The sequence below is a fragment of the Euleptes europaea genome, chromosome 5 (assembly GCF_029931775.1).
Source record: "Euleptes europaea isolate rEulEur1 chromosome 5, rEulEur1.hap1, whole genome shotgun sequence".
In the NCBI taxonomy this organism is placed as follows: Eukaryota; Metazoa; Chordata; class Lepidosauria; order Squamata; family Sphaerodactylidae; genus Euleptes; species Euleptes europaea.
In genome coordinates, this window is record NC_079316.1 from 19,560,201 (window position 1) to 19,586,899 (window position 26,699).

The 26,699-nt window shown below is 44.1% G+C and overlaps 1 protein-coding gene across 5 annotated transcripts in view; it reads left to right on the forward strand.

The window, feature by feature from the left end:
- The window catches only part of TNIK (TRAF2 and NCK interacting kinase), a 326,006-nt gene that overhangs the window by 267,259 nt on the left and 32,048 nt on the right, over nt 1-26,699 (forward strand). For 4 of the 5 annotated variants that reach the window (XM_056850315.1, XM_056850318.1, XM_056850317.1 and 1 more), the window contains 5 exons: nt 559-798; nt 5,906-6,012; nt 8,498-8,661; nt 10,759-10,856; nt 24,749-24,933. In XM_056850315.1, the coding sequence (XP_056706293.1) occupies nt 559-798; nt 5,906-6,012; nt 8,498-8,661; nt 10,759-10,856; nt 24,749-24,933 (794 nt within the window). The remainder of the gene's footprint in view (nt 1-558; nt 799-5,905; nt 6,013-8,497; nt 8,662-10,758; nt 10,857-24,748; nt 24,934-26,699) is intronic. The other variant, XM_056850320.1, reaches the window with a different exon arrangement.

Below are 26,699 nucleotides of genomic sequence, written 5' to 3' on the forward strand. Positions count from 1 at the left end.
CTGAGCCCGCATTTCATCTTGAAATTTTCCTAAGCCATTTCATAAATAACACATGATCATTCCATTTAAGATTACACCTTAATAAATACATAGAGAGGGTCAGAATTAAAGTGGAATCTCATCTTTAGCGCTTCTTGATTTAACCTGCTTAATAATGGGGGTGTATCCAGCCATGCAGTTCCTCCAATGGAATAGCATTTCCGTTTGCGGGAAAGTGGGTGGCAATTTCCACCTCTCCGCTGCACTTTGGCCCCTATTGTCTGGGGCAAAGCCCAACCTTGTGCTATTATAGAGGGTCTGCTGACCCCTCAGGAGCAAAATTTTGGAGCATCCAGCGGACTGCAGCAGGAGGGAAGAAATGGGCAAATCGCACCCCACCAACGGTTGGATATACCCCATTGTAAGCCCTGAATTTTCATAATATACTTTACCCCTAACACACCCAAAAAATTGGGGGACAAAAGGGTTTTTTAATGCTTTAAAACTATTCATATTTTTAAAACTTTTTTTAAAAAAAATCCATTTATACTGATGGTTTTGTTTTGGCTTGGTGCGTAGATTCCACATCTGGTCAGTGTGAAATCCCAAGGACCTTCCTTGCCAGCCTCTCAGTCACTGCATGAACAGCCCACAAAGGGAATGGCTGGGTTTCAGGAGGCTCTGACGGTGACCTCTCACCGCACCGAGATGCCAAGGCAGAACTCGGACCCCACTTCTGAAAACCCTCCTCTCCCCCCTCGCATTGAAAAGTTTGACCGAAGTTCTTGGTTGCAACAGGAGGAAGACATTCCGCCAAAGGTAAAAATCGAGTCGCCACTAACTTGGAAAGTTTGGAACAGGGAGTCTCTTGGCTCGTCTTTGAGGGAACCTTCAACCTTCCCTCCTTTGCACTTCATGATATTTCATGCCATTTACTTAAGCATTCATTGGTTTTTCCCACCATAACCATGCAAATATGTTAAGGGCAGATATTGGTCCCTCAACACTTGGGAAAGCAACACAGCAAGGGAGCCTAGAATGACTGTGGCTCCCTGCATGAGTTCGTAGCAAATTTAGGCATGTGAGTAGAAAAGAGTAGGAGTCCAGTAGCACCTTAAAGACTAACAAAATTTCTGGCAGGGTATCAGCTTTCGTGAGCCACAGCTCACTTCTTCAGATATGAGTGAAGTGGCTCTTAGCTCTCAGTTACTGGTTGAAGAATACAGACCAGAGGTGTCGAACACAATTGTTACGAGGGGCGGATATAAATGTCACTTGGTCGGGCTGGGCCATGCCTCTCCAGCCCAGATCAAGAGTGGGTGTGTGGCTGCCTTGGCTGGCTCGTGGCCCAGATAAGAGCTTTCAAGGGGCCGAATCCGGCCCCTGGGCCTTATGTTTGACACCCCTGGTATAAACATTCATACCAGAGATGCCAGAAAAGTAATGGGCTTCTACAAGAAGTCTAGCATGACCAAGGCTACTCAATATCTCACAGATAATAATCAGAAATAGGTAGGTTTGCTAGTACATTGTAGCTGTGGTGAAACAGGGAATTCTAGCTTCCTGTGCAGGACAGTCTTATTGTTTAAAGGGGCCCTGGCAAATTAGTGAATATTGTGGGGTGGGGGAGAAGAGAGGTACGATTGTGGCAGCAGGCCCCTCCCTCAATTTATGCTGTAAACTTCATAAATGGAGCCTATACATGTATAAACTGTATGGGCAGTTGGGATCCCTGCAATAAACAGGTATCTTGATCACATGGAGAAATTTACATGCATGCAGTTTCTATGCATGTAGGTTCTTCATGCATGCTGATTGGTGGGGCAAGACCTGCTGTTCTGAACCTGCTGTCTCCTGGCCCTACAATGCATACCTCAACCATACTTTTTTGGATGAACAGGGCTCTAGTTGATGGTAATGATGTTAAACCCATTAAGTATGGGACCTTACAAGATGTTTCATGCCAGAACAAGACACAGACACTAACTTAGCAGCTCTACTTGGACTTTGAAGCTAAGAGCAGGTCTTTAAAATGACACAAGGAATATATTCTCATTACATACCCCAGTTTAGTAGCTCGATTCCCAACGCACTGGCCGTAGAGTATCCAATCAACCAGCGAAACAAGCACCAGAATGCTTTAGCTGCTTTTTCTGGCTCGTACACAAAACACCATTAAGTAATATTGAAAAGTCCTCAAGTCCTTTATTGAAATTGGAATAAATCAGCCGCTCGCTTTCTTGGCTTCCCTTCTTTTTTCCTCAATAAGGAGAAGTGTTAGGAGCATTATATATATATATATAAAAACTTGCCATACTGGATCAAACCTGTAGGCTTCTAGTCTGGCATCATGCCTCCAGTTGAAATCAATACCTGATGGAATGTTCAGTGAGGGCTCCAGGAGCTTTATGCCTTAATGATGTGATGCCAGTCGCTCTTTAATTAAGACTCTTTTCTAATACAGTAATGCAGTTGCCTTGTTTATAACCTTTCTTTTTTTTTTTTTTTGGATGAATTACAACATGGCTGTTAAAAGTTTCTCCCGTGCTGAATCAGCTCTTTGCCTAGACTGTGTGGCTATGAAAGAGCAGAGGTATAGTTAATTGATTAGATACTGTTCAGTCAACAGTAGCTTCCCCATGATTTGCATATGACAAAGGAACAGCTTATAAAGACGTTAAGAGACATTTATCATCAGCTATTTTTGCAAGGCTCTTGGGCTACATTCGGATGTCACAATCAGACACAGCTTATAAACTGTTGTTTGATTAAACTCCAGTTTAGTGTGATGTCTGATTGCAGATTTCCCAATTAACTGTGGCTTGTTCTTTGGTGCTAAACTGGGATTCTAAACTGTGTTTTGTATGTGGCTTATTAAGTGAGGTTTGTACAAACTGTGGTTTGTTGTGACATCTGCATGCTTGAGATTTCACGCCCATTGGCTGCCGCTGCTGCCTCACCAGTTTCGCAGCCTACCTATAATGTTACCAGCCCCCCTGCCAGCCCAACAGTGGGATTTTTTCATTTGATCATTTCCGTTTCCAGAGATGTTAACACACTGCTGAAACTGGCCAGAGAGGATGCCTATGCGGGGGGCGGGGGGAGCTGGCTCCTTTCCTGAGATCTTTACAACATTGGCAAAAATGACTTCTCTGGGAGGGCTTGGGTGAGGGCGGGATAAGTGACAATAGGCGGGGGAAGAGAAACCCCGAAGTTGAGACTATTCACAGAAATTGCCTTGATTAGTTTAGCAGTGGGACTGAGGCAAAATTTAAATTTTGCAGAAGCCACACATGTGCAGTTAGCATGTATGATCATTGACACACACTGTCCTACAAGCAAGTGCTATCCAATTAGAACGCAAGTTTGAAGTAGCCAGAAATGTGGCGAGGCCATTTCTGGACACAGAATTTAATTTTCAGCGGTCCGATTGTAATCGGTGAATGCTATCTTAATTTCTGCTTCATCACAGTTTATACCAACTGTACTGCCTTCATTTAATGTTGTTTATAATTAGAAATTCCTAGGCAACAAGTTAAACAGCATGTAATTAATACAGTCAAAGCCATGAATTCACATCCCATCAAAATCATTTGTCCAAATAAAAGTCAAGCACACGAGTGAGTGTTCATTACATTTTTGCATGTCTTTAACCCAGGATAATGCTGAAATAATCAGTCTGGCTGCTGACTTCCTTGTTGTTATGTGAATGCAGATAATAAACTTGACCACTTCAGGATCTCAGGGGAATTTCTCACTCTTCATTATAGTGCAGTGGAATACATAATGGGGCAAATCTTCAATATCCCCATTTCTGTAGCTACAGTGTCACATGTTGCAGTATCATGTACGTAAAACCATGGTTGTCACCCGAAATCTAAGAAGGATGAGAACTTTTCAGAGTGTGCTAGTTCAAGGTATTAAATAATTTGTATAGGCCTGGCTTAAATGTAAACTCACTGAGCCATGGGGCAGTTCTTTGGTCTCCGCAAGACAAGCAAGCCCCTTCAGCTGTGCACATCAGTCTGTTTTTGAATTCTTGCTTAGCAACAAACTTCCAAGATCCATGGTCTGTACAGAACAACCGTGTGAATTAATAGTCTATTAGATTTAACCGTGGTGGGCTGAATTATAGGATCAAAAGCATCCTTTTTCAAAGAAGTGTTAAGGCGGGGTCCCCAGCATGGAGCCTATGGGCACCATGGCACCTGCCAACACCTTTTCTGATAGCCACAAAACATTTTCAGAAAGTGGGTGGGGTCAGCTGGAGCTTTTGCCCAGTAGGTCTTCTTATTGGCCACTGAAGATTTGATTAGCTGTGCAGATTTTTTAAATGTTGCTTTAGCAACAGCTGCCATTACAGCGCAAGGATCTTCACAGTGTGGCTGAAGGTAAGCTGTGTGTATGCAGGGAAATATTTTAAAAACAGTATGTTCATTTGAAAAGGCATTCTGTGAAGCAGAACTTCTGCCTGAAATGTTGAAGAATTCCTATTAGAGTTATGCATGTCCCCGCTCCTTGACATTTTGTAACTGCGCCCACCACCCTGTGTCAGAATTCCAAAGGTGCCTGCCCACAGGCTCAAAAAGATTGGGGACCCCTGGATTAGAGCATTCACAAGTTTATCCCAAATCTAAAAAAAACATGGAAATTGTAAGCTAATTCATGACATTGTTTCTGCACCCGCTCGGTCTGATATACAAGAATTATTTACAAATTAGGCTGCACGCGTCCTTGCTTCCATGGTCTTCCGGTTCAACATTGTTCTCTGTTGTTATGGACAGGCAGAAGTTCAACAGATGCAGCTTCCCCAGTCTCTTGCTGTATGCACATCTCATGAATTTCAGGCGTTATAATGGTAGAACATTGGTTCACCAATGTGCCTTTTCCCATGGCTCCATAATTTGGTCTTTGGTTCCAGGGTTATTACATGTGCTGCATAAAATATGAGCTGTTTCTCCTCCAAAGCTCTGATTCCTTTCATTAAAAAAATTTTTGGCCCATGCAGGTGTGAGGAGGGAGGAGGAACCCTGTTTTCAGAACGCCCGTTTCATATCAGAAGTCATATCTTTGCAACACTGCTCAGAACTGTTGAGCTACTGTGCGATTGTACAGCCCTCTGCATAGTATGGGACTTACAGTTTGTTGCCTACTGAGACATTCGGTGTACAGCCCACCCTCTCCCTTCATTACCGGAAACACAGCAAGAACTCAACAGTTTATATCCTGGCCTTCAGTAGGTCACAAATTATGAAGGGCTGGTGTAATTGGAATGCAAAGTTTTAAATTCACAGATACAGTTGCTCTGTCGGGGTTGGTAATAGACTTTATGGAAGTCCGGAAAGAGGATGAAAGGTTGCCCCATCAGCCACCCGTTCTCCCTACATGCTTAGGATTGCTCTCTTAGCGCTGCGCTGGCTTTCACAGGTTCAGTTTTCAGTGCAAATGTTTCCCCTTTGGGAGTGGGCGAAACCCAAAGAGAAGCAACCCCCCGCTTGCAAATATTTTACTTTTTGCGCTGAACAGCGCACTGTGTGAAGTTTCACCATCTCTTGGCAAGCACGTTGCTAAGGAAGAAGAGGTGTGCAGACAGCTGCGATTGCAGATTGGTTGGCATTCTGCCATCATCTAATGGTAAGAGCGTTCTAGAGATCCCTGATCCTTCCTTGCTTTGTAACCTGTAAGTACTTACTATAATGATACACTGTAGAAAATAACCTCTTGTCAAAGAAAATTTTTTAAATCTTAAGCAGCTAGGCGTCTTTGTTTGGTTTTGAGTGCTGCATGCAACCACTTAATTCAACAAAGCAAAGTTCGGCTCTGCGAAGTTTCTTATGTGTCAGTCTCCTACAGTAGCTGATATGAACCAGGGACCTGATTTTATTGCTGCAGTCTCAATACCTGGTATGTTTTCATGTCCTTAAAGGTGCCTCAACGAACTACTTCCATCTCACCTGCGTTAGCTCGAAAGAACTCTCCTGGGAACGGCAACGCGTTGGGTCCTCGTCTAGGATCACAGCCAATAAGAGCAAGGTAATGCCGTCTGAGAAGTGACAGCTTTGGGAGTGTGGGGGGAAGGCAGTTGTGAATTTCCTGCATTGTGCAGGGGGGTTGACTAGATGATCCTGGAGGTCCCTTGCAACTCTACGTTTGTATGATTCTATGATTTGTCTCCCACGAGAGTCACAAGCAGAAAGTCAGAGGAATCTCTGGCCTTAGGTTTATCATAGTGGAGGGATTCTAAAATTTGCCATTTAACACACACCCCATCCACCCATATCTCATATTAGGAGAAACAGAGAGACAGAAGGCAATGGGGTAGATCCTACCCTCTACCATATCTTTCTACTGAGCAAAGTTTAATTATTTATTTATCAAAATATTTATACCTCATTTTTCCTTTCACCATTGTTAAATTAATTTGGAGGAATTTGGAGGAAGACTCTTTAGGCTGTAGGAAGGCTACTTGGAGGATGGTTGAATTCACCCCAATATGAGTGATGGATTAATTTAGCTATTTCTGTAATTGCATACCTGTTTCCCATCTGCCCTGTTTGATGCATTGAGGGAAGGTAGAGGAAAAAGAAGTTAATTTTTATATGCTGAATTTCTCCATCACTTAAGGAAGATTCAAACTGGTTTATAATCTGGAGAACCGGGTTTGATTCCCCACTTCTCCACATGAAGCCAGCTGGGTGACCTTGGGCTAGTCACAGCTCTCTTAGAGCTCTCTCAGCCCCATCTACCTCACAAGGTGTCTGTTGTGGGGAGGGGAAGGGAAGATGATTTTAAGATGGTTTGATTCTCCCTTAAGTGGTAGAGAAAGTCGGCATATAAAAACCAACTCTTCTTCTTGTTCTTCCACATAACTTGGGGCCTTCATGCTGTGATTGCTGATTCGGACTGTGCTGTTCTCTGCTAATCTCAAAATAGTCAGTAGGAGGATCACCACAGTCTCTTGTAACTTCAGTGTTTCTGATACTTGTAAAACAGTCCATCTGGATGCGCCGGTAGGCTTGTTGCTATCTCGAGATAAACTCAGCATTTACCTCTCGGTGCAGCTTCCAGGGCGTAAAACGTAATACGTGCTGAAGCGATGTCTCTCTTCAGGAGTGAGAGGCATTGTGGAGCAGGCAAATGAGGTGTCAGATATCAGCCTGCCTGCGGCTTGAAATAGCCCAGATAACAAAACCGGGAACATCAGGAAATAGCAACCTGGTAGATGTCATCAACTGTCATATTTGCAGCTGCTGAGGAATAACTGTTGTGGAAGGAAATAATTAGTCCGCGAGTTTACCTTCTGTCTGTTGGTGATGTGTTCTTAAAATAAAGTAGATTAAGGTCATTTGAGGTGGCACGCACACAAACACACAACTCCAGAAGGCATGTAAATAAGAAATGTGTTTTTTCCCCCTAGAAGGTAGATATTTCAAAATAGAGAAGGCTGATAGCTGTGCATTGCTGAATGGCTGAAGACAACACACAACACTTCTGTTCTTGCTGCTGCTTTTGCTGCCTTATTTTCATGGTGTTGTCTGAATTACACCAGTTTAACCTTCAGGTTGATCTTCACTCCCATCCCAATTTTTTTTTGAGAATCTCCTAAGCGACTTCTCAGCACTTTCACACAGCTACAGGTCCCAGGGCTCCTTGTGGGAAGTCCTCATTGTCGCCTTCTTGTTTGTGTGTGTTAAGTGCCATCAGGTCACTTCCAACTCATGGCAACCCTATGAATCAATGTCTTCAAAAACATCCTATCATTAACAGCCTTGAGGGATGAGGAATGAGGAGCGGATGAGGAATGGGGGGAACCCAAACATTGTTTTAAAACCAATTTTTGGTGACAAATCTACTCAGAAAGAACGCTAGCTGGGAGATGAAAAAACCAGGAAGCATTTGAGTCCCTACCCCTTGAAACACTGCTTTGTAATTGGTTGTAGTGCTTACTATAAAAAAAAAAAGTCACACACACCCAGCTCCCCTGTCTCGCACTTTGGCTTATGCATGGAGAGGAGGATGATTTGACCCGGGCTGATCTCAGGAGAGATCAAAGAATCAGGATTTAACAGCAACAGGAAGACCTGGGATTTGCGAGGGCTGGGCGCGAGGTCTCTCTGAGGGACAGAAAACTCATGCATAACTTCAAGGAATAACCGAGTCAGTCCAGGGGCAAACGTGAGTCCAAGTACCCATGCATAAAGGATCTTTGGTTTTGAAGGACCACTGCTTGGACTTTTAACATGCAGCATTGCTGGCTATTTTAATAGTTATTTTTGAGGTGTTTAGGAGGTACTGGCTTTGTGGTTGTTACTTGCCTTGGTCCCAGTTTCCTAGGAGAAGGGCAGGTGTATAAATGTTTAAGGTAAATAAATGCCCAGAAGTGGCAACCGATCATAGTTCAACTGCAGCAACACCAAGTTGTTCCCACCCCTCGCCCCACTCTGCTGACTTCATAGCAAGCTTCTGAGAGGACACTAGGAGAGTGACGGCTGCTCTCATTCCTTCCCACCTTGTCCAGCAACCCTGACTTGCGGAGAACCGAGCCCATCGTAGAAAGCCCCTTGCAGAGGACGAGCAGCGGCAGCTCTTCCAGCTCCAGCACCCCCAGCTCCCAGCCCAGCTCCCAGGCAGGATCACAACCTGGGTCCCAAGCCGGCTCGAGTGAACGTAACAGAGTCCGAGGTGAGACCGTTATTTTCTCACTTTTTTGTATTCTGCAAAGCCTGGCACTCCATCCACTGGACTGTCCTACGAACCTTTAAAAAATAGGTGTGGTGTTTTGAGCTGTGACGGTGTGCATCACCAGCACAGAAGAAAATGCTTTTAGTGTCTTATGACTTCCATTTTGAATTTATGCTCATAAGGACTACAGCAATGACTACAGATTCCCCTGAAGAAGTCCCTTGGGTGAAACGCATAGAGAATTTTTAATTCTAGGTAATAAAAAATATTTTTACCTATTTTGCACCATTGACCTTGGCCTTATTTTTATTTCCTGTTACTGGTGCAGCCCTTTTATTATTTTAGAAAGATAAAATTCCAAGCCAAGAACCCCTCTTTCTTTTTTTTAAGTTTTATTTGTTTTATAAACAAACTTAACATAACATAACATAACAGCGTTCAGACGTACACAATCATCATACTATAGTTTACATGGAGCTTTCTTTTAAAATTACCTCTTATAGTGCATTGCTAAGGAAAGTTACTCCAGTCTAAGCCCATTGAAATGAATGAGCTTAGACTGGAGTAACTCTCCTTAAGAATGCACTGTTAGTAATCAGCCTCTTTAAATTACAATGCTCTAAATTCTCATAACTTACCATATCCATATACTTAAACTTTGCCATTTTTATTCTGTTTTTACTATATTTCTTATCTTGATTGTTAGCTATATAAGTAAAGAAAATATTCCATTTTTTCTTGAAAACTCCTCTTTCTACTCCTTCCCCTTGCCAAGTCATAGGCCTTTTTTGCAGAGATGTTTCCCTTTGGTCACCTCCACCGACTGTTTCAAGGCTTCCTTTTGGTTATGCGTGCATTTTCCACCCGTCAGAGGTTGCCTTGCTCTCCCCACGCATTTTGCCCATGTTTTCCAGGTGCTGTTTTAGCCAGAATCTGGAAAACGCGGGCAAAACGCATGGGGAAAGCGAGGTGACCTCTGACAGGTGGGAAAGGCACGCATAATCAAAAGGAAGCCCCGAAGCAGTCGGCGGGGGTGACCGCGGGGAAACATCCCTGCATAAAAGGCCATAGTGCCCAGGCCCAGGATAAAGACCTTCCACTGCCTCAGAGAGTAAACTTGTGTTGGCCTTTGACCCTCTCCTTACGTTGTAACCCAGTTTTTTAGCTGTACCATTTCAGACAGCGAGGGAGTTTCAGCCATGGCTGAATATTCTTCATGTGCAAAAAAAAATATCCCCCTACATAGAAAATTAGTATGTCAGGGGAAAGGGGCAAGGCTGGCCTTTCTCTTAACAAGCTAGTTTTCTGCGAGCATGGATTTTTATTTTGCATGGAGGGGCATTTAATTATATGAGCCTTGGGCAGTATAGCCCAGTCTCATGTTTAACCACTTCTCCGATAACTGTTGCAGGGAAAATTGCAAATGATGTTGAAGTTGGGGGCTATTGGCACTCCTTTGAACTGATTCATTTTCAGATCTACCTGGCAGATTCTACACAGGATGCCAATAACAACCTTAAGATCAGGACCTACAATGGCCATTCCCCCCTCCCCCCCAATATCTCTTTGTTTGCTTGATGAATTGTTCTGGTGTACTCAGAAGCTTTGAAACAAAAAGCAACAATTGGTGCAAGGGAAAAATATTTAATGGTTTCATGATGGTTTCATTGCTTTCTTGGGACATTTGACTTAAGAAAGATCCCCCTGAGGAAGCGGATGCGAAACGCGTAGGGGCAATTTAATTATTAAATATTTTTCCCATTCACCAATTGTTGCTTTTTGTCTCTGTTTGGTTTTTGTCTCTGTTTGGCCCTCTTTTCTTTTGTTTGTACTCAGAAGCTTGCAAACTGTTCTATGTTAGTTTGGTTGGCCCTCATAAAAGGCATTACACAGCTTTTGAGTTGGGGTTTTGCGTTGGACCAACACAGCTGCCTGCAACGATTTCTTTTAAGAAAAGAGAGATTGACGAGGGATCTTGAAGCAAAGGAAGAGAACTTATCTGAAACACAGCTTTGCCTTTTTTCTGTTTTGTTCTTGGAGGGTGGAGGGAAAAGAGAGACTTTAATCCCATTTGTCTACGCTCTGCTCTTTGCCCAGGAAACGCCAAGCCCGAAGGGTCACCCGTTCTCCCTCATGAGCCAGCTAAGCTAAAACAGGAAGAGAGCAAGGACCTGACACGGCCCAGCCGACCTGCTGTGAGTCTCACATGTGTTTTGTTTCTGAACGCTGCCTACAGAAGTGTTTTTGTTTGGTTTGGAGAAACAACCTCCCCATAACCTTAATCATAAGGTGGGGGGAAGAGTCAAACACTGTGAATCCCTCCTTCAGTATTGGATGTAGAAAGAGACTGAAGGAGACAGAAACAACTAGTGAAATTGGGTTTTGAGATAGCTCCAGCCGACGAACAGGATGACTAGGATTGGGGCTGTTTTTCTTTCAGTGTATTTGAAGTTAATCCATGGGCCTAAGCATGTTGTGGGATCTGGTCAGTACACTGTGGAGATTTATTGTCACAAAGTTCATCCTTTTGCTGAGGTGAGCTTCTTTTTCCTCTGTTCCACAGAGGTCTGACTTCTGGCGCCCATCTTCTGATGGGTAGTCATTTTCTGTTAGAAAAGACACAGTGGTCTTTTTTTTGGTTGCAGCTATCAAGAGTCACCCATAGCTTGAAGACCACAGTCCTTAGAGGGGCAAGGATAGTTAAACTGTGGAACTCCCTGCCCCAGGATGGGGTGACAGCTGCCAAAATGGAAGGCTTTAAGAGGGGAGTGGACATGTTCATGAAGGAGAGGGCTATCCATGGCTATTAGAAAAAATGGATACTGCTCATGATGCATATCTGTTCTCTCCAGGATCCAAGGAGCATGCCTATTAGGTGCTTTGGAACACAGGAAGGATAATGCTGCTGCAGTCATCTTGTTTGTGGGCTTCCTAGAAGCACCTGGTTGGCCACTGTGTGAACAGACTGCTGGACTGATCCAGCATGGCTTTTCTTATGCTCTTATGTTATTAAGGATGATACAAGAGAGTTAAGGCACTGGTTTTAGAGAGAAGAAGCTGCCATTCGTAGGCAGGCGAGTGCTGGTTCGCTTGAGAAGGAGGCATGGGGCCCAGCAGTGAGAGGGCAGATAATCAAGATGTGTTGCCAGGAAACAGCATAGAGTAGAATAAGTTAGTAGGTCATATGTGGGAACTCAGCTTTCTAGGCAAGATGGTGATCCATAAGATACAGGGATTCGAGAGCCAGCAAAGTAGAACATTAGGAGCAGGGGTTCCTGAGCCAGGCCCTTCATATGTTTCTCCCTGGTTTGATTTTGTTTTTAGCGTTTTTGTATATCTGTACAGCAAGAGGGCATGGGAGGAATTGCCACTTACTCTATTTTGAATGTGTTGTTTGCTGTTTTTGTTGATGTTTTCTCCCTTTATACTGCGCTAACACTTTTGATTTTATTTCTAACCTGCTTGCCTTTCCTCTGGCATTTTCCTGTCCTCATCTGTTTCCTCTGATGCTGATTAATCTTCCCTTACTCCCAGAGCTATAAGAAAGCAATAGATGAGGTTAGTGATGTCTTTTCTCAGTTGGTCATGCCTTTGCAGGGGTGACTAGTTAGCGCTTTAACTTCAAGCCATATTTTCTTGGTTGCTGCAATATATACAGGGACCTCCCCAGGAGAAAGAGGGATGGGCTATAGAAGAGGTGTAAAGCTTTTAATGTACTCTGTGTTGAGCATCAAAAAAAAATCCACATGCAGACTGCTTTCGTTTAAGCCACAAGAATAGCAACTCTGGATCTCTGCAAGTAGAGATTCCCGTGCGTGAACAGTGCAGAGAATATCTGGGACTAAGGAGAAAAATTGGTGTAATGGAAGTCGGGATTGAATAAAATCCACGCTAATGAACTTTTTCTGATGGAGAACCCGTCGCTTGACAGTAAGATCCAATTGAAATGATTGTATCTTTGGACAGTATACTTGCCTCACAGGGGGACTCCGTCAGAACACTTACAGAAACATGAAACCCAGAACTCTCAAAATCAGGTTTTTAAAGACATTTTTAAGCAAATCGTGCTGCAGGCTTGGTCAGTTCTCTGGCCTTTCAGGTCTCAGCGCTGACATTTTACACGGATGCTGCTGGATGGAAAAAATGCCAGATGCTGGTGTACAGACTGCTTCCATCAGAGCCGAACATCAAGCCGTGCACAGATGTGACTAATAATTCTTGGACAGCCACCTTTTAAAACAGGATTGTTATATTTTATGTAAATTGTTTAGTTAAAAGATTTACGCTGCACTTTTCCCATCGCGCAAGGCCATTTCCAAACAGCTAAAAACTGACCGAATACAGCATGGTTTATACAGCACTGCCTCCCCGCGCAGCTGCCTCTTCTGGGAAATCAGCCCATGCTGGCTGGTATCCCATCCACTTCCTCCAACTTCAGCGACTCTTCCTCCAGTAACAAGAGCCAGTTAAGTAAGCCAAAGGCTCCTTAAGCAGGGGGAACTTCCTCAAGCCTAAGGGTAGGTTATGTGGCTCCCGTTGTTTTGCATTGCACTCAGAAAAGAAGGACTTTGGTAGCATGGTGCCATAACTGAAATATTGGAGCATTTGCTGTGGAGCATCAAGAAGAAGAAGAATTGGTAGGCGGGGCTGAGAGAGTGTGACCGGCCCAAGGTCACCCAGCTGGCTTCATGTAGAGGAGTGGGGAAACAAATCCAGTTCACCAGATGAGCATTCGCCGCTCATGTGGAGGAGTGGGGGAATCAAACCCAGTTCTCCAGATCAGAGGCCACCAAATCAAACCCGGTTCTCCAGATCAGAGGCCACCACTCCAACCATCGCTCTTAATCACCATGCTGGCTCCACTACACTACATCAAGTTTATATGCTGGTAGCAGCCACATGAGGCCCCAGCCCCACCGCGCGCTGCCAGACTGGAATTTGGTGTATTTTCCACCTGCAGCAACTTCTGTGAATTTAACCAGATGCTGCGGGGCGGGAATTGGTTGGAAGCTTGCCTTTGGAGTGAGGAGCCAATCTTATTATGTTTGTATGAATCCTTTTTTTTTTTTTTTTTTGAAGTGTTTAATCCTCAGATTACTGTAGATTACTATTCAGTAGACCCTTGTAGAAGACAGTTCTGCCACTCATGGGCCATGCAGAGCTATGCGTTAAAAAGCGGATAACAGTGACTGTCCTGCGCTGTCTTCAGAATAAGTAATTTTAGCATGAGCACATCCAGTGCTGATGTATGTCATAGACACTGGCCAGTCCATTGCTGCTGCTGCCATTTCTACTGCTGACATCTGTTGGAGAAGAAAGGGCTTTGCAGAGATGGGCTTTAGGATTTTTTTGTGTTGCTTTGTTTCTGGCAACTGAGGAGGAAGAGGAGGCAGTGACGACGGGATAGTTGCCGAGTGACAAAAGAATGTCCCCACCTGCTGACTCCTGAGCCAGCATGGTATAGTGGTTAAGAGAGGTGGTTTGGAACATTCCTCCACATGAATGGCGAACGCTAATCTGGTGAACCGGGTTGGTTTCCCCACTCCTACACATGAAGCCTGCTGGGTGACCTTGGGCTAGTCACAGCTCTCTCAGCCCAGCTACCTCACAGGGTGTCTGTTGTGGGGAGGGGAAGGGAAGGTGATTGTATGATGGTTTGATTCTCCCTTAAGTGGTAGAGAAAGTCAGCATATAAAAACCAACTCTTCTTCTTCGCCCCCATCTACTGATTCCTTTCTACTGATTCCTTTCTTTCACTGTTTCTTGGCCTATTCCTTAACCAGGCAGCTGCCTCTTCCTTCCACTGGGAATGAAAATACATCCTCAGGGCTAGTGCATACAAGCAAGGGCCTCATAATGGCTACTACAAGGATGTACTTAGCATGAAACTACCCACCCCACAGAGAAACCTTCTTTCACCACCAGTCCTTCTAAGTGAATGACTCGGTTGCTGTACCAAGGTACTGCCCCCCACAGGCTGAGTTGCTTTACAGCTACCTGCAGGTGGAAGCCATTGGCTGAAAAATATTCCTTCAGATCTCTACGCAGTGGACTGTTGAAACTGCCTCCAGGCAGAGCTGGATTTGTGTGCAAGACAAATAAGCTGCAGTTCAGGGACTCAGATTATAAGGAGCATGTAAATGCACAAGAAACTACCACTTTTGGTAGTGTTGTGGCATAAAAGCGGCATAGTTTAGGGCCTTGACATGTTTTAGTCTGACCCTGCATCTGGTAACAGTCTGTATGTGGATTTTGTTAAACTCTTTAGAGGGGTTAGTATTGCCTATTAATCAGTGTTCCCCTGCTTGCCTTCAAACTTATGTACAAGGCTCATAAGTGGCGTTCCTCTGGATAAGGATTGGCAGCCATGCTCCCTTCCGGTTCTTAAAATGTGGAGTTATATTTCAGAAGAGACTTGTGCATTTAAAAGCATTCCCCTTGCAACTATGACCCACTAACAGACTATGACAAGCGTTAGGATTGCATTCAGTTCTGTGAAGATACGATGAATAGTCTTGAAAACGCTTCACTCCCTGATAACCTTTCTAGGAAAAAAAAAAGAAATTCTGTAAATTTTTAGAAGCCTGCATTGTTTCAGGCACTGCATTGTAACATTTTCAGGTGTCCAGACCAAATTGCTAATCCCCCCCTTATTAACATCATTTATTTGAACAGGTTTCAGTTTCTAATGGTGGGGATGTATTTCCCCACCTGTAGGAATATTTCTGTCAAAATGGTAGTTTCTTTTGTATCTTTTCTGCCCACGGGTGGTGGCCAGGTGCATTGTGATCCATCTCACCACTTTGGTCCGCTAGCGAGATACCTGCCTTCCAACTGAAGCAGCCTTCCTCTGGTGTAGGAAGCTCTTCCACTTGCATAAGGTTGCCAGGTCCCTCTTTGCCACCAGCAGGAGGTTTTTGGGGTGGAGCCTGAGAAGGGCGGGGTTTGGGGAGGGGAGGGACTTCAATGCTATAGAGTTCAGTTGCCAGAGCAGCCATGTTCTCCAGGTGAACTGATCTGTATCAGCTGGAGATCAGTTGTAACAGAAGGAGATTTCCAGCTACTACCTGGAGGTTGGTAACCCTACACTTGCAGAAGAACTGCTTGTGTCAGAGGGAGTCCTTAAGCCAGAGAAAGGCACAACTGCGAGTGGAACAGAGTGGTAAGATACCCCCTTTATCTTTGTCTGGACTGAAGATGGGGGTAGGCCAGTTTTTAATACGTTTGCTTTCCAGGCTGAAGAGCTATGAGTGCAGTCATCAATCAGAGTGGTCATACAAAGCTCTTATTCTCAATAAAGTGGTCAGGTCATCAAATAATTGAAAAACTTGGCACCTTAAAAGGATGTACAATGTAAAAACCTTGGCGGTTCTTAGTTGTTTTTGGCAGGCCCTTGGAACTGGTATTTAGCAGGCCCTTGGAACTGGTATTTGAAAAATTACTTGCTCTCGTGAAGGCTGCGGAACACTTGCAGCTCTACTATTTTTGCTCATTTGCACCAGCAAATCTCTCTCTTGACAGAAATTATAATGTTGGATTTTGTCTGCTGGGCTATGCTGACCATCTGTCAGAATTTTGAGCTGAATCTGTCTAGGGCACACGCAGGTATCTTTGCCCCGGTTCCAGTAAACTGTGGATGATCAACCTTTTTTCAAGGGTATCGCAACTGTTATGGGCAACCAGAGTTTGAGAGGAACAAGAGAGCTTGTGGATCTGATTGTGGCATGGACTTGGGGCTATATTCAAACAACATTTCACTTACCTGTAGCTGTTGTTCATCGAGCTGTTGCCGGGCAGGAAATGAGCGCAGGGGGAGGGGAGTCGTCCCTTCCAGAGCTTTCTATACTGAAGTTTCTCCATAGCTGGCCTGCACATGCGCAGATCCCATGTGTGCCTGCACAGAGGCCACGACGATGTACTGATTGCCCCCATAGAGCTAAATTTCTCTGTAGCTTCATACACTACAGGCAAAAGCATCACACACATGAACACATGTGAAGCTGCCTTATACTGAATCAGACCCTTGGTCCATCAGAATCAGTATTGTCTACTCTGACTGGCAGCGGCTCTCCAGGGTCTCAGGCAGCGGTCTTGCACGTCACCTACTTGCCTAGTCCCTTTAACTGGAGATGCTGGGGATTGAACCTGGGACCTTCTGCATGCCAAGCAGATGATCTACCACTGAGCCACAGCCCCTCCCCTCAGCATCAATGTAGAGTGGTGTGTATGTGCTGCTGTCTACTACTAAAGTGGCACTCTGTCGTAATTTTGGACATGGTTTGTAACATAGCTGTTGATTCCTCCAATAGTACTCTTTTCCTCATAGAATTGATTTAAGGATTTAAGAGAAGCAACGTTGTATACACCGCTTTAATAAAAAAAATAGTGCAGTTCTCATATGTATACATCAGTGCTGTTGAGTGCCACTTATGCTACACCAGAACTGGCAGCTACTCTCAACAGAAGGCTGACAGGGCTAGTGTTTATTATACCATCCATCTCTTGTATCAGAAACAAAGAACATATCATACATTGCACAATATGACATCTCTTTGGAAGATTTCAGCACCATCCAATTATTTTTAATAAAAAAAATTAAAGGATGGATGGATGGATGGATGGGCAGGTAGTTGTTACATTCAGCATAATCCATTTGCTGGACCTTACCATTTAACCCATGCTACTGATCCGTGAGACAATCTAGCCAGTGCCCTAATCAGTCTAAACAAACATGTCAGCTTACTTGGAACCCAGTTTCCTCACACACCCAATGATAACTATTCTGAATGATGGTGCATATTGTGTGACCATTTTGTAGGGCTCACAGTTAAGTGTCCTGCTGGAAAGCCCATACACCATTAACCGCTTCTCTGATCATCCTACCTGAATCAGCAGGGGAGGATGTTGGTGATAGGAGGACTTCTGCTCTTGTTGGTACTCTCCAATCTTGATCTCTTTTTCCATCAAAATTCCTTCTGAGGAAGCCAGGCACCAACAGATAGACATTCTTGTGCAGGAGATGGGATGAATTTTTCTCACACCCTCTCTGATGTGTCCAGTTCTTGGCCTTTCTTGTGCCTGGGAGTTAAAGATTGGAGTACCTTTCTCTCTGTTTCCTTTCTTGTCTGGTTCCTCAAAGGAAAGGAAGGGTAGAAGGGGAGGCTAGAATGCTTGGTCCAGAAAGAATTCCTCCTCCTATTCCGTTTTGGTCTTTATGCCCTTGTCAAGAAGTAATGTCAAGATCAGTGTACATGTTCTGAAAAATCATATAGCATAATCGGCCCCATACAGGCAACCAAAACAACAACAAGATCTCTGCATTTGTAAAGTCTAGCTTGGCCTTCTTCCTGGCATTCTAGCATTCTGTGTGGCAAAATGTTTTATAATAAAATATCAAATACATCATATAATTTATTTATATTTATATATAATATTATAAATTTCTAATATAAATGTTCTACATGGGAACATGTTTTATAATCCAGGGAACATGAGACCCACATCTGCACTGTGAAATGCTGAAGTCCTAGGAGGGTTGTACTGTATTCTAAACACACAAATATCCTATAACTCCTCGTCCTCCAAAGCCAACATATTACACTGTGTGTAATACTAGCTACGCATGGACAACTAGAACCTTCAGATGTTAAACATTCAGGCCTACCTGGAGTTTTCCTGTCTCTCCTATTTTCCCCTGATGAGCAAGAATATTAACTATACTTTCTATATCCACAACTGTGACAACTTCAGAACTGCAGTTTAGAAATCCATGTCTTTGCTATCTAACGTTTGATGCAGAGGTGGTGTTGGGGAGGTAGCAGTTTCCAAAGTAGTATGATGTTCAGCTTTAGGAAAGTGGAAACACTCCAAACAGAAAAAATGAGTCACTAATTATTGGACTTTGAAGTGTATAATATAAATGTCTTTGTGCTGTCTGGATCTTAATTGGGCCTTCTTTTCATTTTAGGGGGGAAAGCAATTAAAACCATAGGAACTGATTTGGCAGTAATAAAAATATTTGCTTGGATTTGGCCAAGTGTTAATCACAAAGTTGGTTAGCAGTAGAAACAAACTCTTGAAGACCATATTCTCTCTTTAATCTTAAAAAGGAACAGTACTGCAATGGGGAAAAACTGTTTTTTTGCTTTAGAAGGCAGAAGCTAGCCTGTTATCACTATGGTTAGTCTTTGAAAAATAGCTCATCAGCAGAGATTGGATTGCCTTGATCTGGATGGCCCAGGCTAGTCTGATTTCAGAAGCATAGCAGGGTCAGCCCTGATTAGTACTTTGTGGTGGGAGACTACCAAGGAAGTCCAGGGTTGCTATGGAGAGGCAGGCAGTGGCAAATTGCCTCTGTTCATCTCTTGCTTTGAAAACCCTATAGGGCTACCATAAGTCCGCTGCGACTTGACGATGCTTTCCTCCACCACCAGTGATTGGATTAGATCTCAGTGGTTTTCAGAGGTGACTTGGCTCTTCAACAACCTGGGAAACTTCCTGGTAGACCACTGTCCTGGATGGGTCCTGGCAGCCAGGAGCCAGCCCAGTAATAGTAGCATCACAGGGGGCACTCCATTCAAATCCAACCAGTAGCATTGGGTGTAGACTCATCCATCACCATCTCCTGTACTGTTGGCTTGGACCCAGCTGAAAAGAGACGATAACACTCAAGCCTCCATCTGTTGTTACTGGCTAGATTCCAGCCAAGCAACCCATGCAGAGCTATCTGGTCTGAATAGGGTTGCTAGCTCCAGGTTAGGAAATACCTGGAGATTTTGGGGCGGAGCCTGAGGAGAGAGGTAGGGTTTGAAGAGGGAAGGATTTCAATGCCATAGTGTCCAATTGCCAAAGTGGCCATTTTCTCCAGGTTAAGTGATCTCTATCTGCTGGAGATCTGTTGTAATAGCGGGAGATCTCCTGCTGCCACCTGAGGTACAGGAGCCTCTGCTTCAGGGACCTGGGCTGGCACCTCCAGTGCCCCACCTCTGTGAGCCTTGGGCTTTCCTCAGAGTTTGGGGAGGGATGGGGGCTTCACAGTCACCCTTGACGTTTCCTTCATTCACAACGCTCACTCGTCCTCCGTTTCAGAAGCCAAGCCTGCCCTCCTCCCTCCCTGCTCATGAGACAGTGTTTTAAAGGGGAAGGCTCCAGGGGTGTGCCTGCCGAATAGGATCCCTCCCCTTCCTGCTCCTTGCACAAGATGGCAGCCCTCTCAAGAGGCTGAGAGCAGATTGGGACTGCATTTCCTGCCCGTCCTTACCTGCTATTTTCTCATATTACACTATTCTCTCCAGGATCAGAGGAGCATGCCTATTATCTTGGGTCCTGTGGAACACAGGCAGGATGGTGCTGCTGCAGTCGTCTTGTTTGGGGGCTTCCTAGAGGCACCTGGTTGTCCACTTGTGTGAACAGACTGGACCTTGGTCTGATCCAGCACGGCCTTTCTTATGTTCTTATGTACACCTTTCAAGACATGGAAGCACTTCCATGAAATGCCAGTGTGGCATCATTTCTACAGTGCCAGACTAGGACTTGGGTTCAAATCTCCATTCAGCCACCTCCATCATAGATGGATGCTTGGCTTGGAACCTCCTGATATTTTCTGATTAGCCCTAGTCCTCATAACAGCCATATTATAGTTGGCTGCATCCCCCTCCTACATGGAAGCCATTTTGTTGCAGCTCCTACTACCTATTCTCAAAGTTCCAGAAACACTCACAGGCTCAACAAGCTTGGGGACCCCTGGTTCAGGGCTAGCATCGACATAACCATGATATGGGACAGCTGCCAGGGCTTCTGGCAGAGCTCACAGCTGCCAACTTGCCACCAGTGCCCCCTTCCCCCACCTACTCACTTGGGAGTGCCCTACTGCCCACATCTTGGCTGCGCATTCTGCCCAGTGGCTGTGGGGAAGAAGTACAGGTGGTACACAGAAGCAGCATTCCCGGCAGCCATGCTGGAGGCTCCATGTACTATCCACTGTTGTGGGAGAAAGGACCTGCAAACCTTGCAGGGGGCTGTGAGTGCTGGTGATGTATGGCTCACAAGCAGGCCAGGGAAGGACACACAGGCAGGTGGGGCAGCAGGTGGGTGGGTGCACAGAAAGGGGTGTGTAAAGGGAGGGGCACATGGTGATGGGCAGTGGAAGGTCCTTGGGTTTTCTCTGCCTAGCACACACACTCCAAACCTGAAACTGCCCGTCCTGCTTTCAGAGCATATTTGCTTATTCTTTGAAACTGTTTCCCAAGGTTTAATATATCAAATGAGTTGCAGCTTCAGTTTATTAAACTTTATGCCACATTTCCTTCTATCTCTCAAAAAACACATCTACATTAAAATTTAGGGATTATTCACATTTATTTAATTTGAGTTCATTAATTGCTTGACATAAACAGCAGGTGATTAATCAGCTAAAAAACTCTTCAGTTGTAATATTTGCCAACCTTCTCAATAAGATTAAGGTACTTGATGTACATTCTGCCCCGACAGTTTAAGAAAAAGACTACACTGATACAGCTCCTAAACAAAACTGAACGCCACTGTTGACTGTGGTGCGATTTAGCCAAGCTTGGGGTATTATACTACCCTACATCTTCATGACAAAAATCTTATATGCCTAATAAGCGTAACGTAATACCAGAAAGGTGAATTAGGACTGAATTTCTTGGTTTTGCCACAGTTTCTTCTCATGACAGAAGGGAAGCTTGCTTTGGGGGTTTTTTAAGGACATCTTTGGCAACGTTTTCCTCATGACCAAAATTGGGGAAATTGCAGAATGCAGCAAAGAGAGAATATGGCTATAAAAACAAACAAAATGCGGTAATTAGCCTTTTTCAATGAGTTTCTTTCTCCCTAACCCTTTATCTCTGACCGAATGCACTGATGCCTACCTCGGTCACTAATGTAGGGAGAAATGGTAAGACTGACTACTGCAATTGCTTTGTGCATTATGTGCATGCCTTCTGCAATAATCTCTTCTAACCCATTCTAATCAGAGCTCTCACGCTTCTTATTTTTTCGTCCTACTGCTTCCCCTGCATTGCTATAAAAGCATGTAAGATTACAAGAAGTCTGTTTTCTTTCCACGCTGCGCCCGCAGTGCCCTTTGTATTGAAACAACCCTGTCGAGCGATAAATGTCTAAAGTTTCATCAGTGTCATAGTAAACTGAAAATTCTTTGTGTTCGTTTTCGTTCTCCCCCTAGCTGTTCGGTTGTCTGTTTTAACTGAATTTTCAGAGTATGTTACGTCCATGTTTGCTGTAGTTAGTGTCTGTATCTACAAAGGGCATGAGTGAATTCATGTGGGTCTTAACAAGGTCATGCCTACTGTATGTTTGCTGAACGTAAAGAGGTCCTTTTGTGCTATTGTTTCTGAACAATTGTTTTATGCATCATATTACATAAATATACTTGATTGCCATTTCCAGGGCTCTATGAGTACTGGCTGAACTCTACCTAGAGGCTAAAATGACTAAACTGAGGCTATTGTACTTTGGTCCCATTATGAGAAGACAAGGCTCACTGGAAAAGACAGTAATGCTAGGAAAAGATTAAGGCAGCAGGAAAAGGAAGACACCATGTGAGATTGACTCTATGAAGGAAGCCACAGCCCTCAGTTTGCAAGTCCCGAGCAAGTCCTGAGCAAGGCTGTTAATGACAGGACATTTTGGAGGGCATTAATTCATAGGGTTACCATGAGTTGGAAGCGACTTAACACATACACACACATGAGTACTAGCTAAAGGGAAATCACTAAAGACCAACAAGAACCTACAGGTTCTTGAATGATGCAGAGAGAACTGACGATTGCTTGGTGATGAGATGCCAGAGTAAAAACTGCAGAAACATGACATGCATGCAAGTTTCTGGTGACATTCTGCTATTTTATAACAACAGTGAAATCTGATTTTCATTTGATTGTTTTCCTGTTGTACAGACCCTAAAAGCCTATATAGAAAACTACAGAATCTGTAGAACCAATCAGGATCTAAAAAAATTTCATAGCATCATAGAATTGGAAGGGGCCTTTAAGGCTACCTATTCCAACACCCTGCTCAATGTAGGAAATCCAAAGCCAGAGCATCTTGGATAGCGGGCTGTTCAGCTTCTTCCTGAAGATTTCCAGGAAGGGAGTGCCACTTTCCTAGCTAGTTGAGTCCATTGTCAAATTGCTCTTATTGTAAGAAACCAAATGTTCAACTGAAATCTACCCTCCTTTAACAAGCTCATTAGATATAGTCTTGCCTTCTAGAACAAAGTTTGAACTAGTCCTCCTAGTTGTAAAAAAGCTTAAATATTTGTGGTTGAACACGCATGAAGCTGCCTTATACTGAATCAGACCCGCGGTCCATTGAAGTCAGTATTGTCTACTCAGACTGGCAGCGGCTCTCCAGGATCTCAGGCAGGGGTCTTTCACATCACCTACCTGCCTAGTCCCTTTAACTGGAGGTGCCAGGGATTGAACCTGGGACCTTCTGCATGCTAAGCAGATGATCTACCACTGAGCCACAGCCCCTCCCATTGTCCTTAATATCTGTACCCTGTGCCTGCTTCGAAGGGGTGAGGGGGAAAAAACCTATAGCACACATCCTTCTTTGGAATGCTCCATATAACTCTTCTGCCCCTATCCTGAACCCCAGTCCTGGACTGACACACCTCACACATGGTGTGCATGCGGAGAACACCTTGCGTATCTGGTGCCCCATGAAGCCTTCTTTCTCTGCCTCTGTGTTCATTTCAGAAAGCAAATTCTGCACCCCAGCCCTCAATATTAAGTTTGCTGGTGGAACAAAATAAACAGCTAATAACTGTTGAATCTACATAAACCATTTCAGTTTCAGAACTTATCTGAATTGCTTATTTGAAACTGCATCCTTTCTATTTTTCAGTGGCAGTGGTTAAACAATGTTAAGCCTATCACTTTTGATCATCAGAGTTAGAGACGAAGAGCTGATTTAAGCATTACGTCTTCACGGGCATGTCACTTCTGCACCACAGAGTCGCTCAGAACCTTTTAGAATTGGCTCAATATAGGGGCCATGCCCCTGCTTAGTGTATTTGCTGCATGACCTTGATCCTACCCCATGGTATGTCTGAGGTTAAGGATAGTACTAATTGTAGAATTCAGAGAGAGCCTACTCTGGATGGAGTTCTGTTCCCTGGTTTGCCCTCCCTGATGCTTCCTCAAGAAGTATGATCTGGCCCCAATGATCCATAATGTGGTCGCTTGCAGGCTCAATTGCTATAATGTAATAATTGCCCTTGAAGGGAGTTCAAAAACTTCATTTAGTCCAGTATGCAAAGGCAAGCTTGCTTGTTGGAGTAGACTATAGGCAGCATATTGTTCCAGTAGTCCCAATTCCTTGGCTCCATCATCAACCAAAAGGGAGACTTCAGCCAAGAAATCAGAAGGAGATTGAGATTGAGAAAGGCAGCCATGAAAGAGCTAAAAATGATTCTGAAGTATAAAGATGTGCCATTGGCCACCAAGATCAAGTTAATTCATGCAATCGTATTCCCTATTACTATGTATGGGTGTGAAAGATGGACATTGAAGAAAGCTGATAGGAAGAAAGTAGATTCCTTTAAAGTGTGGTGTTGGAGGAGAGTGTTATGGATACCGTGGACTGCCAAAAAAAAAAAAAAAACATGAGAGGCGTGTTCGCGCAAAGAATTGTGCTAAAAGATATGGTCAGGGAGATTTATTGCCATCAATTTTCTCCAGAGAAGACAGTGTTTTCCAGTTTACTATGATAGTGATAGAGCTCGGTGTTTTTGACGACCCTCATTGTGCCATTTGTGTACATAGAAGATTGCAAACAGATATGGACGCATACATACATGGCCAAGCAAAGTTAACAGGTTGGCTGTTGAGTTCTGAACAAGCATAAAATTGATTTTTTTTTTATTTGAACAAAAGCTACATGCTGTGTTATCTCCCTTTTGTTCTACGTTTGTAAAAACACTGTAGATCTTTTTTTGTTGTTGCTTTCGTGCTCTGTGGTACTAGCTTTGTGTAACATTTCCCCCCCTGTGTTTGTAAATGACATTCACATTGGCTTCCGCATTTCCCCTTCCCCTCTGTAGGATCTGACTGCCTTAGCCAAAGAACTGAGAGAACTGCGCATTGAAGAAACCAACCGGCCTTTGAAGAAAGTTACGGACTACTCTTCCTCCAGTGAGGAGTCTGAAAGTAGCGAGGAGGAGGAAGAAGATGGGGAGAGTGAAACACAAGATGGCACCGTGCCTGTCAGTGACATTCCAAGGCTTATGTAAGGCACGCTTTTGTGAGACTAAAATCCGCGATAATTCTACAATCTTTCTTCTTAGTGAAATAGTCTATCAGGCACGGTGTCTTGTTAGACTTTCCTAACCTGTTCACTCAGTACAAAGACTGAGTAAACCACACATACAAACTCAAATCAAAACTTCAAAAAAGTCATCCCATAAAAGGTTAACACATTTAAATTTTAAAATAACCTTACATATTAAATATTATATATATGTACCGTAAAAATTAAAATCACACTATACAAGATCCAGTCAGTCAAGATGGCTTCAAGTCTTTGAGCCAAACTAAATGTGGCAGAGAACTTGTGTCCACCACAAGTTCACCGTTGCCATTTTAAAGTGATTTTAAAATGTCGCAAAGGGTCAATCACCAGCAGCTCTCTCCCCACCATGCCTTTTCAAGTGCCAAAAGAGCCATGGGGGCAGTTTAAAATGGCACCAATGAAATAAATTTTTCTACTCTTTCTGTAGGCTTCTTGTCGCTCCGTGAAGGAAGATCTAAAAGATGGTAATCAGCAGAGCAGTGTAGCCATAAGAGGATATGTTGACTGTTTGCCCAGCATACAGCTTATAGGAGAAAAGAAAATGCACAATAGATTCTAAAACTCCAGCTCCACTAATAATTATAATTATATTTGGATAAATAATGGATTAATATGGTTAAATATCACTGGAACGTTGGGTGGAGCAATACATGATATATGACAACAGGCTGACGCTTGAAAAGGGTTTCCTCATTTTTCTGGCTGTGCCACATGTGTGGGATCTCTCACGACACATCATCAGATTGTGTTTTTTTGGTGCATCAACTGCTGGTATGTGAAAATACACCGCATAGTGATGCTGCTGGAGTAAGTGATCCTGGACATGGGGGAGGGGAGGTGCATGGGAAGACCTTGATGCAGGGAAGTTGTTTTGGGCAGCTGCACCATGTTGCAAGTAATGTGTAGTTCTGCCATGTGATCATACCTTTTTTTTGTACTTGGTGAAGTAGTTGGATGTATCTAAGTCTTGTAGGGACCTGGCTTTATGGGCCGGAACTGATGAAAAGCATATCGGGGTAGATCCAGCCACTCTCACCCGAGTCCCCTCCTTATTACAGCTCCTGTCCTGCTTCTCTTTTGTCCATGCAGATCCCATGTTCCCTAGCGTGACCTTTTTGAGCGGTAAAAAAAACCCTTCCTCCATTTTTCATTACTGGAAAAGCTGGCTGGGTCCACCCTGTTAAAAGCATCAGGAATCCCAGATCAGCCTGGTCTGCTAGCAGGTTAACTCGGTCAAAGTGGTGATGGGATAATTCAGTTTGCTTTATGCAGTGATAGGGAGGGGCGGAATGGGAACCAGTCTAATCTGAGGTTGTGAAGCAGGATCTTTTCCCACCCCGCCCACCCTCCTCCAGGGCCAAGTTCTCCACACAAGGACATTTTGGAGATTAACCCAGTGAATTCCAGCTGTGTTGGGCTTTGCAAAGAGTGAAGCTGTGATACGCCATAGCAAAGGTTCCAAATGAACCAAGCGCCACACGAATAGAGAAGACTAGCATAAAAACAGGACCACTAACAAAGCCTACTTTGTCTTCTCTCCCTGATCCCATATCTGGCACTTGGCAAAGCCGGGCCACTTTACACATTACGTGGCAACAAAGCCGGGCCAACAAAGCCGGGCCACTTTACACATTACGTGGCAACAAACCCAGGTTTTTGATTGAGTGCCCCTTGACAGAAAGCTTCAGCCACTCCTGAGTCTG